Source organism: Zootoca vivipara, chromosome 14 (genome assembly GCF_963506605.1).
Source record: "Zootoca vivipara chromosome 14, rZooViv1.1, whole genome shotgun sequence".
Taxonomy (NCBI): Eukaryota; Metazoa; Chordata; class Lepidosauria; order Squamata; family Lacertidae; genus Zootoca; species Zootoca vivipara.
The window spans coordinates 38,126,847-38,144,205 of record NC_083289.1 but is presented as its reverse complement, the minus strand read 5'-3'; the positions used below and the strand labels follow the sequence as shown (position 1 = coordinate 38,144,205).

Genomic DNA, 17,359 nt, shown 5'->3' with positions numbered 1-17,359 from the left:
CTGTTGATTATTTTGTATAAGGTGGTTTCTCAGTGCATGGACCAGTTTTTCTTACATGTTCTAATAATATTTTAAGGAATAAGGCCCTTTTTATAAAGGTGCCTCCCTCCAGTTTTCAATTTATCTTTGCAAAACAAGAAAATTCACTGAAATAACACAAACAGGATAATTTGCTAAAGCATCCTGCACATTGGCAAATGGTGTTATCCCTACCTTAATGGAAAACCTGGTATTTAGCAGAAACTCTGTGACTGACTGCTTATTTTAAAAAGAGTGTCAATATTTCAGCAATTCTGAAGCTTTTCCCGCACAATGCAAATAGTTTCTGTATGAAAAACATACGTACTTTAAGCAAGAACATTAAAGCACACTTTCAATAAAATAAAATAAAATGAAAAGCTTAATATTTTTCCTGTGAAAAAGTGAAAAAGGTGTCAATTACTTACATGGATGATGCTGAACTCTCAGAATATGCAAAATCTGCGAGGCAAAAAAGTGTGGAGAGCAGAAATAATCGAACCCGAAGAACTTCAAATGGAGGTAGATTCATCACAATCCAAGAAAATATCAAGAATTTCCAAAAATGATCAACCATTCAAAAGGGCTTCCCCAGACCCTTTAACAATACAAGGAAACAATCTTCTCTCTTCACTCACAGAAATCTCCTCTCATGAAAAGGGCATTTGTAGATGAGCCAATCAAGTGTTCACTCAAGTTTGTGAGCCCTGAGACCATGAGCATATTCAGATAAACATTATTTAACTCTTTAGTTTCTGTGCAAAGAAACTAAGGACTCATAGAAAGAATATAAAACACAGCAAAAAGCTGAAACACTAATAGATTTCCTTAAGAGCTCTATATTCTTCTGCATCATTAATGCTCATCTTCCCAAATTTAATACATTTTTGTAACCTAATTTGTAACCAAAACTAACAGAAGCGTGCAAGCTCAACATGTGATTATGAGCTGCTCAAAACAGGACAAAAGCTTTCATAGACTACACTCCATCAGATGCATGAAGTTTTGTCCTCTTCTTGTGAGTGAGTAGTTGTTTTAAGTTGGCCCTCTCAAAGCTCTGTACTGGCTTACAGACAAGACAGCCTCCCAATCTAAAACAGCTACTCACCGTTCAGAACAGGATACACAGCACGGATATGGTCAGAGCAACCAGAGCCTGTGGTAGAGCCAGATTTCAACTCTGCCTGTATATCTATTTTGGCAGCACTATTACAGGACCTAATAACATTAATAACATTATCCACAACAGCAAAGTTGATCCATCTGCTCATCTTCCAATATTATGTATGTATGCCATCATCTGACCAAACTGCGAGAGGCAGTGCAAGGCCTGAGTGCCTCGTGTGCTATGGTCCATGGGGTCACGAAGAGTCAGACACGACTAAACAACAACAACAAATGCCATCATCTACCAACAATGCCCTTTTCTGTGTTCTGCACTGAACAAAAACAAAAAACATTTCTTACCGGGCAATTGTGTAAATCCCTACACAAAAGTAAGTCTTATTAAGTAAAAATGGGACTTACACCTGTGTAACTGTGTATAGGATTGCAGTCTCAAGCCCTAATTATTGCATTGCAAATAGAACAGAAGTGAATTCATGATTTTTTTTAAATCATTCCTCCTGTGTTAACAGTTTTAGAATTGCTTTTCTTTCAACTGTAGCAACCTACACAACTGACTGAAAGTTTTCCATGTCTTAGAAAGTAAGATATTAAATCAGTAGAGTGTGCTGCTTTGAACATTGCCACCCAGCTTCAAAATGTGCTATACAACAGCCTAACTGCCATGGAGTAGAGCAGAAACGTCAAACTCCCAAGAGACTGTGATCTACCCACAGTTGCTGACCTTTGGGGGGGGGGGGGCAAGCCAAAGTTGTTGAGTTTTTTTTAGGGGGGTGCCAAAGTTATTGACCTTTTTAAGGGGAAATAGCAAATACATCTGCCGATTTTGGGGGGGAGGGGAGCACACCATTAATCGATAAACAAGAAGTAATCCTGCCAGCGGTAACTCCCTCTTCCATTCTTGAAATAGTGCACGAATACAGGAAAGAGCGAGGGGGCGGATCCAGGTGCTCCTTTCCCCCCGCAGATCGACTGCGATCAACTAATATCAACCGGGGGTCAACCAGTTAGACATTCCTGGAGTAGAGCAATAGCCTCCCATCACCACCTTCTGAAACAGGTCAGTGGGGAAGGACCAGAACCACTGGATTCCATCGTCCCTGATCCCAACAGCTGCTTCAGAAGAATACCATGGCCAATGATAACAAAAGAAACTGAAAGACCATGAAAAATAACAGGGTCACACTCCATCAGTCCTTCTCCAACTCCCAGAATAGATTGCTCATCAAGACAATCAAGAGTGTTTCAGTGTTGAGCCCAGGCCTGAAACTAGATAGAAGTGAATTCAAATTATTGATGTCAGTGCTATTGTACTACCATTATAACAGTTTGGGTTACTATACAGTAATGTAAAAAAGAATGTAAAAAAGAATTGCATGCCAGCAGGATGACAAGGGTGTGTTAATAAATCCATGAGCTTCACTCCTTGGGGCGTAAGACCTTTCAAACAGCATAGCTGAGAGAAAGGAAGCAAGGACAGCAAAAATGGTAAGGGGTAAAACTGACAAGCGGATAGCTTCATAGGAATTTTAAAACTGTTTCTCATATCCTGATCAAACCAACCAGCTTGTTGATTTCCTCTATTCCTGTCAGGTGGGCTGGCCAAGCTCTCTTCTAATGCCTATGGTTGGTAGAAAGGATTGTCAACCTTTTTGGACTCGCAGACACATTTTGAATTTTGAGGAAGTGCTGTGGGTGCCAGTCACAAAATGGGCTGCCATGCAGGGGTGTCTTAGCCATAGAGGCTAGTGGCGCAGAGAACCACGGTGCCAAGTTCTGGAGGGCGCTGGAGGGCGCCACGGAAGAGGCAGAGGCCGGACGCGGCGCCTCCCCGCATCAGCTAGCTGCCCTCGCCCGCCTCTGCCATGCCAAGCGGCGCCCGGAGCCTCCATCCCATCGGAGTGCTGCCCACCCAGAGGGCTGCCTCTTGCCTTTCCCATCTCCCCCTCGGCGAAGGGGCCCTCAGGGCATGGCGGCGGGAGCTGCCGAAGCGCCAAGGCCCACCACAACGTGTGGGCGCTTCGCTAAACCCTTGCAGTGCATGAGGGCTGCCAGGAGGTGGCCGGCCACCAAGGTCGAGCCCCGGAGCCTCCGCCTCTTCCCTGCTGTAAAAAGGTGAAATGGGGGAGGGGGGCGCCGGAGGGATCTTTGAACCACGGCACCAGATATCCTTGAGACGGCCCTGCTGCCATGCGAGTGTAGCATAAGAAAAAATGCTGTCTGTCATTGGCACAACACAAAAGCAGGGAAAGTACAGTTATTGCTGCTGTCCCCCTTCCCTGTCAGAGAATCTCATGCTTTCCATGGGAGGAAGTCATCAATGACCTGCTGGTGCTGACTGTGGAAATCACACAATATTGATTCCCCCGGACACACACACTTATGTAGTTGCTATCTATTAATAAAAGGGTCCATTCCCCAGCACTAGGTAAAGTATACAAGGTGGCTACTCACTCTAGCACACACAACACACACACACACACACTGCACACATAAAAACCACATGCACACAAGCACCTGCCTCACACACATGCACTCATATACTTCATCTATGCACAGTCACACATACCTTGCCCCCCCTCTCTGCCCAAATTTATCTCTCGCACCCCACCACTAACACATTCTGAAAAGCCCCTCCAAGGATGACCAAAGTGCCTGCCATTTCAATTAAAAAGTGACTTAAAATAACAAGAAACACCAACCCAGTGAGCACTGTGTTGTCTATCCCTGCATTCAAATAAATGTGAACTAATAGCATTTGTATGACACTTGGGTAAGATAAGGAGGAGGAAGAAAGGGAACAGCTAGGTGCTTTTAATAAACATGTGGACGTGCTCTTAAAAAAACAGCTCAACGACCAGAGAAAATGTACTTATGTCTACTAAGAATGTAGGAGGATATCCTGTTCTTGTATTAGTCTGATCACTAGAACACTACAAACCAGGAGTATCAACAGTTCAAAAGTTGTAGCATTTTTTTTTTGTAAAGAAAGCAATCATTGCTGTAACAACTAATTGCTTCAAAGTTTTTATACACTTATTACAGCTTTGAACTATGTAGCAAGAGAAGCAAACATGTGGATTTAATTGCTGAACAACTGTCTCTTGCAGTTTAAAGAAATTCATGCAATTATAAAACTAATTTGTTAAAAGAAATCAAGTAGGATTTCATACAGACCAATGTTTCACAATGGTATGTTGGCATGGTACCGTAAACATGGAAACAGGAAGGTGACATAGAAGCCTTCCCAAAAATGTCTGATCTAATGAGAGTCTCTTCAGATGAACTACTACAACTGACCCTTTGAAGTATGTTTTGAAGCACTGCACCAAACGAAGAAAGCTGTAATCAAACATACATTTAACATTCATTTGATAACTAACATTTCAATATTTTTATACAAGTCAATAAGAAGTATTTCAGTTGATTTCAGTAGCTGCCAGATAAGATCCCATATTATGAACACCCTATCAAAATCATTAAAATTATGACTAGATTTTCTTCTGGAAGACTAAACATTACATTGTTGTTGTTTAGTCGTTGAGTCGTGCCCGACTCTTCGTGACCCCATGGACCATAGCACATTACATTAATGACATTAATGTACCAAGTAAATATGGAATGGTATTTAATGAAGTTGTACTTTTAAATTTACGGACCTAAATTAGCTATGTTCATTAATTTCAATGGGGCTGCTGTGAGTAAAATTTATCACTCATGGTTGTTGTTTTTGTAAAAGCAAGCTTAAACATGAAAGGCATGTTAGATAAATTTATTTCATGTTAAAGAGAATATATTTGCCTGGCATGAAACAATCCCATTTGGACTGTAATGATGGTGTTAAGCAAACACAATGGTGTGGTTCACAAAGCCTATTGCTTTATTTATTGATTGAAATATTTATAGACCGCTAATCATTGGAAATATCAGAGCAGTTTACAATAATTATATGCAAAATCATACAATATAAAAATTAAGGTGCTAAAATTAAAAAAAGCTAACTGTTATGCAAATATGCATTCTTAATTTCCTGCATAAACTGAACAAGTAGAAAAGTTTTTAGCAGGCATTTAAAAGTTGAAACAGAAGAGCCTGATGAATTCCACAGGACTGGGCATTCCACAGGACTGAGCCAACGACACTAAAGACTTGGTTTCTTTTCATTGTCAAATGAGTCTGGCAAACATAGGAAATGACCAACGACGGTCCTGTAGATGATCTCCGTGATCAAGCTGGAATATAAAGGTTAGGTTAGGGTAATCCCCAGAGTACCCTGGAACTACATTGCACAGGGCTTTGTAAATCAATACGACCTTGAACCTGGCTCAGTAGCAGACATACAGCCAGTGCAGATGCCATAACAATGGTGTGTCACAATCACATGTCTTTGGCCAGGGAAGCAGTCTGGTCATTTCTTTCTGCACAAGCTGGAGCTTCCAAACCAGAACCAAGGACAATCCCATATACTGCAGTCATTTGGTCTTAAAACAAACTATGGATTAATGTCGACAAGCAGCATGCTTGTTTTGAGCATTCTGCTCAAAGGCCCTTCACTACTTCTTCCCAACATCTGCTGTGTCATCAACAAAATAAACCATATAAATAATCTCTTAACATCACATTTCCCACAGATTTACAAATAGTTTGCATTCACACCATCCAATTCACCTCAAGAAACATCAGGGCTAGGGGAAACAACCACAAAATTTTTTAAGAAAGGCTCTATAGGAAATGATGCATCCTCTGTTATCTCAACTACGCCAGTCTGCCTAGAACTTTGGGAGCATGGCTAGCTTCAATTTCAAGTATCATTTACATGAGAAATGAAAACAGGAACATATGTGGACAATTTTATTGCCTCATTAAACATGACGTAAATGCACAAACAAGTATTTAATACTGCTTGGACCTTATCTTATGGGATCCATTCTCCCTCTCCTCATAATGTCAAGCTGAACAAGCCTTTTGGTTGTTGTTTTTCAAACTGACAGAAAACCAAAAACACAGATTACGGACTAGCTCAGATAAAAGAAGTAGTTCAGTACCCCTCCATGAGACTGATCATTTCATTTTTTCTTGAGAATGCTATAAAACAAGGCTGGATAACTTTTTTTGGCCCAAGGGCTGCATTTACTGTTGGCCAAACCTCCAAAAGATTGGTGTGGTCACATCCACTCTTTCACACACAAACAGACCACAAACACACACCAATCACACACGTTTTATAATGTTATGAGTTGGGAGGGGAAGAAAGCTGAGGCCTTTCTAACCCCTGGATCTACCATGTTTCCCCCTTTTTAAGACACCGTCTTATAACTTTCTTTCCTCAAAAAAACACAGGGTGGCTTACTTTCGGTGGGGTGTCTTATTTTTTTTTATTACCGGTACGGTTTTTACGGCTCAGGGCGCTGGCTCAGGGCGCTGCTGGGCTCTCTTGAGTGTTTGGCGCTGCAGCAGCCGCCAGTTCCGGGTGGCGGAGCGGCAGGCGTCCTTGGCTGGGCCAGGCGGAGGCTGCTGCAGGGCGCTCCAAGCTCCTTGGCTGGGCCAGGCAAGGAAGAAGCAGTGAGCCCAGCGGTGGTGGCAAGCACGGAAGCGGCAGGGACGACGGTGGATGAGAAGGTGGAGTGCGGGGATGCAGCCAGCAAGGCGGGAGCACGACCAGCTGTTAAGCGGAGCTCTTGGAGCGCCGCTTCACAGCTGATTGCGCTCCTGCAGTGCCGGCCGCATGGAGTGACTTTGTGAGGTGGAGGTGCCAGGTTAACTTCCTGGTGAGGTGATCACCTGAGTAATTGGCCATTAAGGGGAACAAATTAAATGGTTCAGTGTGAGATGGCAAATAGCCTGGGGCACCTTCCCTCAACTCATGGATAGTTAGAAGGACAAAGCTAAAGTTGAGAGGAGAGAGTGAAGTGATGTTAGGTAAAAGAAAAGCAGGGAGCTGGGGAGAGAGAGGAAGCAATACTTGATTTCTATTTTGAATCTAAGGTTGTGACTATGGGAGAAGCAAGGCTCAGGTTGTATATATGTGTAAATAAACAATATATCATAAAAATACCCCAGTGTCCACTATGCATCATTCTGAATGAAAAATGAAAGCTCCGGGTTATTGCCTGGAGCCTCTGGAATCTCACATCACTCAGAGATTGGGGTGGTGTGCAACAATAATATAAAAGTTTAAAAGCAAAATCCTTATAAATGTCAGCTTGTAGTAAAGCAAATTGGATATAGGATTGCTACCACGATTATTATTATTATTATTATTATTATTATTATTATTATTATTATTATATCCTGCCCATTTCCCTGACAGGGACTCTACAGCTAAAATAGAAACCGCTAAACACATAGGGTGGGGAAGCAATAATTAAAAACAATAAAACATGAATATATGAGCTATTAAAACACAGAACTAAAGTACACATTATGTTAAAATGTACAATCACAGTTTTAATAAATCAGTTTTCTTTTTAAAATAGCAGCTGTCTGTGCCCCCAAAACTGTAAACCCTCAACGTTGCAATTTGCCCTGGGAAAAAGGGATTTCACTGGGGGACTCAATTAAACCCTCTTTCCCGAACAACCCTCTGTTGTTCGAATCCTGATTGGGCCCTCCCCATGGCTGCTTTAAAATCAAAGAACAGGCCTTAAATGTGAACATTCAGTAAAGTGAAGAGTTGGGCTCCCTTAGATGTGTTTGTGGCAGTTTTTCCTCATAAGAATATATTTCACATATATAGCTTTTTCATCAGCTACCAATCTGAGCCTTGAAATGCATGAATGTGAAACAGGAAGTGGGAAGGTGGACACTCTTTCCCAGTTCCTCTTTCAGCTGTATGTGGTGTTGGCGTAATAGTGTTGCTGTGTTTAGTTTTCAATGAACTTTTTGTAATCTCTTGCACTATGTGGTTTCCAAGTCTTAGATCAGCACATCAGCAGCTGAACAGACAGTGAAGCACCTGACATGGTATGAGAAAAAGGGGAGAGATTTGAGATTGGGAATGGGGGAGGAAAACAGACTGTGCAATGTGGAGAAGACATGGTGCTACAAGAGTCGGGAGAAATAAGGTACCAGAGAAACAGAGAGATGGAACGCACACAATCTAGTAAAATGGATCCACTTGAAATTTCGTAAGTTTGTAATGGGCTACCTGTCCCCAGGCAGACAGACACACCCACCCTTCTATCAAGTCATATATCCCATCTGTCTCCACTGATTGAACCATAAAAATCAAAGATCTGGCCCTTTCTAGTACTGCCTTGGTGCAAAAACATGGGTGTGAGGCACAAATCCTTATGGATTCTCATAATTGTTTACAAACTATGCCCTAAAATCATGAGTCAAATCGTAAGTCACCTCTAAGTGCATAGATATAATTGACTGATATCCTATGTAAAAAAGAACCATGATGAGGATCCATGGCTTGAATCAGTGTTTTTGTCCCAGACACATCTATGATTTTTTTTACTTTGCAGTCTGCCAATGTAAGCTTTAATTTAATGGTTGCTGCGATAGGACCCTGTGAAACACCATGCAAATTCAAGAGGATTCATTTTAACATGGGTGTAGCCAGGAGGGGCAGAGGGAGCAGCTGTCCCACCTAAATCAAGTAAATAAATAGAAATCCTTAACTAACTGACCAGTTGCATCACAGATATCACAATTCTGCCCCTCAACATAAAGTCCCCCCCTAAAATAAATCTTGACTACACCCACGCATTTTAACACTATTGAAGCTGTATTTTACACAGAACCCTTGAAAAAGGAAAGTGTATGTGTTCTCTCTCTCTCTCTTTATAACTTTTAGGGGGAGGGGTGAAGAAAGAAAAGCAAGACATTTGAAGTGTGTTCATGGAACAAAAAGTATTTGCAACACTTACAGTAACCCATTCTTTGACAATTATTCCACCAATATCTTTTCCTGATGACAGGTCATTTTTAGAACATCAGTAGCATACAACACTGCTAAGGGTAATTTCAATGAAACTAGAAAATTATCAACATTCATCTACAGAGAACCACTACACTTAGCATCCCCCCAAAAGATAATTTAAAAAAACTAGTTTTAAAAAGTATACATTAATTACCAGCAAAATACCTCATTATCAACAAGAAATGTCTGGAAGTAAAACAACACCGTGGACAATTTTTGTACTACTTCTTAAAAATAAGAATCAGTAAACAATATTTTTCATCATACTTAGTCACCAGACACATCTCCCATCTTAATTGCATCATTCTGTCACTGAGAAAGGGGGAAGTGGCTTTAATAAATCTCACTAAAAAGGACAGGGATTTTGTTCAAAAGTTTACCAAATGGAATGAATCTGCAGAAATCACTTCAAGTAGCTTGTGAAAATGTCAGAAGAGACTCAACTTCAGAGGTCAGCTCTCTAGAGACCACTGAGTCTTGGCCTGTGGGCTTTTCACATGAAAATTGTTCCTTGCAGACACTGACTGATGCCCAGGGAATGTTAGGATTGTGGGAACTGGCAGTACTAGTAACAATGACAGACTGAACGGGAAACCAGTATATACAAAGTCTCTCTTCGCATTTCTTATAGCATAAGAGATGCCATCCCTTAGATAACATGTACATTCTCACCAAGGGTCAAAATTATTTCACACATCACATCATTCCCCCCCCCACTCAAGTCTTTTTCAAAACATCAGACACTGAGCTGCTAGGGTAGGGTACACAGAGTTGTGAAAAGGAATTATTAAAATCCACTGAAGTTACAGGAGACAACCATGGATCAAGCTGTGTAACCAGTAAATCTGAATCAGTGTCATATTTAGTTGATGCTTAAATTAGAGAGAACCAATGTTATGTCAGGGCTACATTCAGAAACGTACAAGTCTGTGCACAGCTGTCTAGTGTAATAAGCCGATGCAGGCTACAAGCGCCTCTTTAAGCAATAATACTGGGATGAAGAAACTGTGGCCCTCAAAACGTGCTTGGACTTCAACTCCTACCAGCACTAGCTAACATGGCAAATTATCATGAATGATGGGGTTACAGTCCAACAATATCTGCAAGGCCACGGGTTCTTCATTTCTTCAAAAAATGGTTATTGAATACTGGTCAATGGCTTTCTTTACTATGAAGAACTAAAAATGCTTCATGTTCACTTTGGGCAACAATACTTGTTTGGTTTTAAATACTAAATAAAGAAACTCATGTGCAATCTCCAAACCAATGAAAAGCTGTCTTCCTGCACACTTCCCAAATGCTAGCATATGTAAAACACTGACCACATTAATCTGGTGTAGGTAGCATTTGAAACCAAAATCAAAAGTACAATTTCATTATTTTGGAATTGGGGGACTGGAGTTGTCACTCCTTTCAACCTTAAGATGACATGTACTAACAACACAAAGGGCTGAAAGAAATGAGCCAAAACTTTAAGGAATCATATGATAGGCTTGCCCAACATGATATATGGAATTCATTCAGGATCACATATATTTTGCCCATTTAGAGTCTCTGCCAGGATGAAACTGTCTTAACCTGTTAACTTGAGAGTCAAAAAAAGTGTTTTCAAAAAGGAAAGCTGGAAGTTTACAGGACTTTAAAGAAAATCTGTAGGCTATACAAAGTATCTCTAACATTGGATTTAAGTTGCCAGCCCTAAACATAGGGAAAAGGACCTTCAAGAATCAAAATCCAAGATAGGTACCAAAAGCCTTTTGATGAACATGTTTAAAGGTATTACATTTTGGGAATGCTGATCTTATCTACTTGCTGTGTACAACAAACAGTTCACAGGCCAGAAAATTTCCTGCAGTCTCTTCGTCCACATTTGATCCCAAGCTGAAAAGACAGACGAACCCCTTATATGTGGTTTTATGACGAAATCAAAAAAGCTGTTCATGGTTGTACCCATGACCCACTGAACTCTATTAGACATGATGTACGATGTTATTTTTAAACTCCAGATGTACTGGTAAAACAGCAACAGAGTGGTTTTGTTTTGTTTTTTTTGTCTGACGGTACTCACTATTTAAAACTGTGATGAATTCATTTTTAAAAAAAGAAACAAAACAAAAAAGTGGGGGAGATTTCTCCCTGCAAAAAACTCATAACAAAATTTCTCAGAAAATATTATTCCCTTCACCCAATTCAAGAAACCTATTATAGCTTTAGCAGATTAATTCCCTCTTCACCGCTCCAGTTTTCTCCCCCTCCCCCTCAACTGGCACCTCACCATACCATAAGCCCTGGGAACTTAAATGTCCTTATTCTCCTATATTTAAAAAGCAAACCATCAAGATATTCCTTTGAAGTTAATATCAAACCTGACTGTCCATTATTTTGCCCCTCAAAAAACATCCTCAAGTATCAAAACTGCAGCGAGAATGCCCATCACCTCCATGAGACAATAGCAATGGATTCCTGCCACAGTTGTTACCATAGTACTGTTAATGCACAAGGAGAATTCTTGTCAGAACAGATCCACAATGAAATGGGGAAATGAAGATAAAAGAACTGAGTACTGAATGTACAAATCAACCTTTTTAAAAAAATAAAAAGCTAGAAACTACCAGTTTGACTCGCATATGATCAAATGAAATAAAGCACTGCACATAGTCACACTCGCCAACTTTCTGAAGGTGTCTTCTTTCAGAAAAAGTTTACTCTTAATATGAGCTGCAGAATCAAGTCACAACACGCAGAGGTTGAATAATTTGTTTCAGGCTGCAAACGGAACTACAATAAATACCTGTCCAAATTCTAGGTTGAAAAGAGTGCTGGAAGTAATCCAGTCTGTTCAGAATAAATCACCAATAAGATGCTACAAAATCTAAGCACTCATTTTCAAGTTGTGAATCAACTTGGTAGCATTTCTTGTACAAACCCGCTGTGCCACCTTCCTTATGCTGAAGAGCCAAAGCCAAGAAAATTAGATACATGCACAGCATGACCCTACACTTGTTTTCTCAGAAGTAAGTCCCACTCTATTCAGCCAGAATTTCTTTTTTTATAGATCTTTTCAAGACTACAGCCTTATTAATGCTGCTCTTAGGTGCTGGTCCATCCAATGTTAAGTATTTATGCATAAGCATAGCAAGCATTAAGTTTGAACAGACAAGGGTAGCTAAAGATAACTGATCTGATTCAGAGAAGGTGCTTCCATGCACAGGACAGGAATACAGATGTTGCCTACCAGCACTGCATTACTTCCAGTGTAATGTGCTTTTGGATCTGTTCTCATGCTCTAATCTCCTTCTCTTTTCCACATAAAGATATTTTCATCACAAAGCTTGACATTCTGAAAATTCTACATATGTAGAATAAAAATTAATAGACATAACTTAGGTTCATTGATTTCAATGGGTCCACTCTAAGTAGGAATAACACTGGATACAACCCTAACATTTTCTGATTAAATGAAGCACCAATTTCTCATAAAATTTATACAGTTACAGCACGGTGAGGTATCATTATGGGGAAAGCTGCTGAATTAAAGTGTTAACTTTTATTCATGGTTCTGTTTACCCCTCTATAAAAAGGTGCAACTTGTCAAGGTATTGTTAAAGAATTTGCTGCACACCTTACAAAACTTAATTTTCAAGATGGCTCAACCAGCCATTAAAACAATCTCAAAATTATAGCAAATAGAAGAAACAGTGATCAATGGTAAAAACCTCACCTAATAATCACAAGTAAACATCCTCAAACTAAAAAACAAAAAACATAGCAACATTAAAGAGATTAATAATTAAAAGCATTGAAAGGCCAGACAATAAAAATACCTCCTGCAAGAACCTAATCAAATCCTATAGGAGAGCATTCCTGAAGAAGATATTCAGGAATCCACCTCACTTTTTGACAGCAGAGGCACCTAAAAAAGGGCCTCTGATAACTACTGGTTGCATCCAACACTGCGCTCCTCTCAGACAACAAAACTTTGCCCTCTCTCCCCTTCTACCTCTCAAAATCTAGAGGGAATTCTCTGGAGCAGATTTCAGTAGGGGCTTGCAGGAAGGGAAGAGGAAGTCCCATTGGACACAACTCAATCCTTCTAACTGAGCAAGTTTATATGAATGGTTCCTTTACTTTAAAAACTTGGGTCCCAAAAGGTATACAGTACAGCTTTAGATGTTAAAAGGTTGACACCAACACTTAAAATTAAACAGATCAGAAGCCAGTAAGGTGGTTTCAACACTGGTCAACTATGTTCTGACTAATTAGTTCCAGTCAATAATCAGGCTATTGCATTTCGAACCAACAGACATTTATGAGTAAGCTTTAGAGGAAGACCCATGTAAAATGCATTGCTGAAATCTGAATATTATGAGGAAATGGGAAACAGTGGTGTTGACAACTGTGTTGTTATTCTTGTACACTGCTTCTGCTTCAGATGGTGGGATTTGCTATTGCTCTTTACTTGATACTTTCTAACCCCATTCTAAAAATTGTCCTCAGTTGCCTCCATGTTAAGTTATAATAGAATTTTAAAAAGACAGTAGAATTGTTTGCTGTTAGGACTGCACAAATTATAGCCAGGTATCTCTTTAAGGTAAACCCAAATGCCTCAGAACAAAGCTGCAAGTACTTGGAAACAACTGCACAGGGAACAAGCAGCAGATGACCACATACAAATGTTAGCTTTGCTAAACAAATGCAAAGAATGAAGACCACACCAAATGGAAACATGTTTCAGTTTTAGAACAGACATGCCCTGATTAAAATCTCCTGTCTCTTAGCCAAAAGAAACAGAAATGGAAGAGATGTAACTAGCAACCACTAAGTTCCATAAATGCCCAATAAAGTAAATGTAAAACTGATAACTCCAAAACTAGATACTGTATTAATATTTTTGGAAGTACTCAGCATTCATCAGATGTGCTGAATATATTAGGCCAGCGTTTCTCAACCAGACGCTGGCTGGTGTGCCGCGACGTGCGGCGACGAGAAGGGCGATTTGCATTGTCACGTGCCTAGCGGCCACCAATATTCAACACTAACCCGCCGGAAAGGAAGCCGGCCGGGTCACGACGCGGAGCGAGCGCAGCTCTCAACAGCCACCACCACGGGAGGGTGGTTTTAGACAAACTTAAAGAAGCTGGCTGGATGAGCTCAACCTGAAACTTGCTGAGCAAAGGATTGTGCTGGCAGAGAAATCAGCGGCTTGTGAAGCCTTATTACAGGAGATTGCAACCCACACAGCAATTGGCAAGTGTTTCTTACAGTCATAATTATATAGTCAATATAGGGTGGCACAGAGTTAATTTTTTTAACTTTTTTAATGGTGGTGTGCCTCGTGATTTTTTTCATGGAACAAGTGTGCCTTGGCCCAAAAAAGGTTGAGAAACACTGTATTAGGCAAGCACTGGAAGAACACCTGGTATTTCAAGCAGGGAAACATGTATAAATGTTTATGATAGAGTATATGACATATTTTGCAACATTATTGGACAACATTCAGATATTCATTTTTTCAGTGGGCGTAAAATCACAGAACACTTAAATAAATAAAAAAGTAACAATTCAGTTTTGTTTAATAGCTACCGGTACAACAAATATCTGTCATATTTTGTACTCACCGTTCTTCCTTTCATTGAGGGGAGGCAAACATTGGATGGGTTGCAAGGAGAGTTCCTGAAATTCATGAGCAACTGCCTCACTGTGTGGACTAGGTGCTAGGCGTGGTAATAATCCTGAATCATCTTCTGGCTCTACTGTTCCCAAGTGTTCCATTGTGTTCAAACAGCTGGAAATATTGACAACAGAGGACGGTTTAGTGCCAACAAGTTGTCAAAATAGATCAAAAGTAATCACATGCAGATGTTCAATAACTACACCTAGATCCACAAGTTATTCTTACCTTCAAAGCCTTCTATCATCATGGCCCCTTTATCTCTCTCCTCCTATGGATAACTATCTTTACCCATTCATACCTCCTTCCAAAAGTCTTCTGTTCCCTCAGATAACTCTGTTCATTCTTCTTTGATGCCCCTTATGCCTAAAACAGTATGCTAGAACACCTGTGTGTTGCACCAGAAGTGATTTAGTTGCTGGCCACATGACCCAGAAAGATGTCTATGGACAAACGCCGGCTCCCTCTGGCTGAAGCGAGATGAGCGCAGCACCCCATAGTCACCTTTGACTGGACTTAACTGTGCAGGGGTCCTTTACCTACTTCAAAACCCTTTGCAAAACCCTCTTTTATCTTGAAGCCTTTGGGCCCAGCCCCCTAGTTCCCATAATCTTTTGAAACTAAGCTTAAGGTAAAAGAAATAAATTGAAAACTTCCCATTTACCCCTGGATATTTGCCCCCACTGGGAGGATCTGATGCAAGGAAACTGGAAATTGCAATCAGGTAAAATATTAAGTTCCCCCCTTCCCATTCCACACCACTTCTCCACTTTCAAACTAAAAAAAGTCATGAGATTCAGTTTGCATATGCAGTTTGGCTCTCAATTCACATAGCAAGTTAAGAACAGTCCAACTGAGTACCATTTTTCACAGACACCATAATCTGAGTAATTATTTTAAGGTGTCAAAGGAAGCCCAGGTGACTTTAAATACCTTTCTGCATGGGGACTACATAAGAACTAATTACAGGTAGGTAGCCGTGTTGGTCTGACACAGTAAAAAAAAAATCCTTCCAGTAGCACCTTAGAGACCAACTAAGTTTGTCATAGGTATGAGCTTTCGTGTGCATGCACACTTCTTTAGATACCTGAAGAATATCTGAAGAAGATATCAGATATCTGAAGAAATGTGCATGCACACGAAAGCTCATACCTATGACAAACTTAGTTGGTCTCTAAGGTGCTACTGGAAGGATTTTTTTTTTATAAGAACTAATGTTAACTATTTATACAGATGATTACAAATTACTGAACAGAAAAGGGACTATTGGCTACTGCTGGTGGATGCCTTGATGAAAATGTCAGTGCAAAATGCTGTGAAAGAGTAAACTCCATACTAGGGATCCATAGCAAAGGGATTGAAAATAAAACCGCCAATATTATAATGGTGTTATACAAATCTGTGGTTATTAAAGCATGAGCAAATATATACATTTCTTGTCTTTTTTATAGGTACACACAAAGGCAAAAAAATAATCAAATATTGGGGTTTGTTTGTTTTTACAAACTGTCTCCATACAACCCTTGATTTCCATACAACTCTTAACTGCTATCCAGCTAAAGTAAGTAGCTACTAATATTAATAGCATATTTTTTAAAAAAAAATTAAAAGCTTTCTGATTCCCAAGTAGAATATTCTGGCTACATATTCTCTTTCATAACCTCCCATCAAGTTAAGAGTGAGCTCTTTAAAGTTCTTACATAATTTCTCAAAACTCCCATTAATAGGAGCTAAAGTAAAATGTTGCTTATGATAAGATTCCGTGGGTGTATCATTTGCAAAGCTTTTATCATTGTATGTCTATGACTCATCTCTCCTCTTGAAGCCTTTTTTTTATTATCCAGCCTTGCTTGCCTTCTATTCCACAGTCAAATGTTCTTTCTGTCCTAGCCAAGGTCACTAATGAGTGCCACTACTATGGCCTTTGTTTCACAAGAAATACCACTGTACAAGCAGTATAAAATCTGTGTAGTGGCCATTCTTTAACTCGAAAGATTCATTAGGATGTGTTAACACTGTTTGCCACAAAGTGGGCTGAGGATGATTGCAGGGGGTGGGCACTGAGTCGCCCCCATTACCATGGATGGATCATTTTCTGGTGAGATTTGGATTTATTGTTGCTGACCATCACCATTTGCAAGGGTATGGAAATTATGCAAGTAGTCCACTCCTGGAGACCTCTCTCTTAATGTCATGTTCTGTCAATTTCGAATCAGGACAGCTGTAACTGATGCAGTGGAGTAAAAAGTGCATTGTGTTTCCCCTTTTTCTCACAGACCATTTAATTTCTAGTTACAGGTAGGTAGCCGTGTTGACAAACTTAGTTGGTCTCAAAGGTGCTACTGGAAGGATTTTTTTATTTCATTTAATTTCTAACAGCATTCCCTATGTTAGCTTTAAGTCCAAGCCTGAATAATTTTCCATTTTAATTCTACAATCTATACTGTACTCTCCGTCGCCTGGCCCTTTCCCCATCCCCACAAGTTTGGTACTTTTTTTACAGCTTCAGGTAGCTCTTTGCCATGTAATATTCAGTTTTGTCTCCCTACGTTCTTAGCAATTCCAATCTATTTCAAATGGGAATATGGGACTGAAGTCTCAAGTCCCACAATTTA

The 17,359-nt window shown here is 40.0% G+C and overlaps 1 protein-coding gene across 6 annotated transcripts in view; it reads right to left on the bottom strand.

Annotated features, from left to right (window-relative positions):
- The window catches only part of MRTFB (myocardin related transcription factor B), a 93,458-nt gene that overhangs the window by 51,833 nt on the left and 24,266 nt on the right, over positions 1–17,359 (bottom strand). For 5 of the 6 annotated variants that reach the window (XM_060282875.1, XM_060282876.1, XM_060282877.1 and 2 more), the window contains one exon: positions 14,692–14,858. In XM_060282875.1, coding sequence (XP_060138858.1) covers positions 14,692–14,858 — 167 coding nt within the window. The other variant, XM_035132295.2, reaches the window with a different exon arrangement.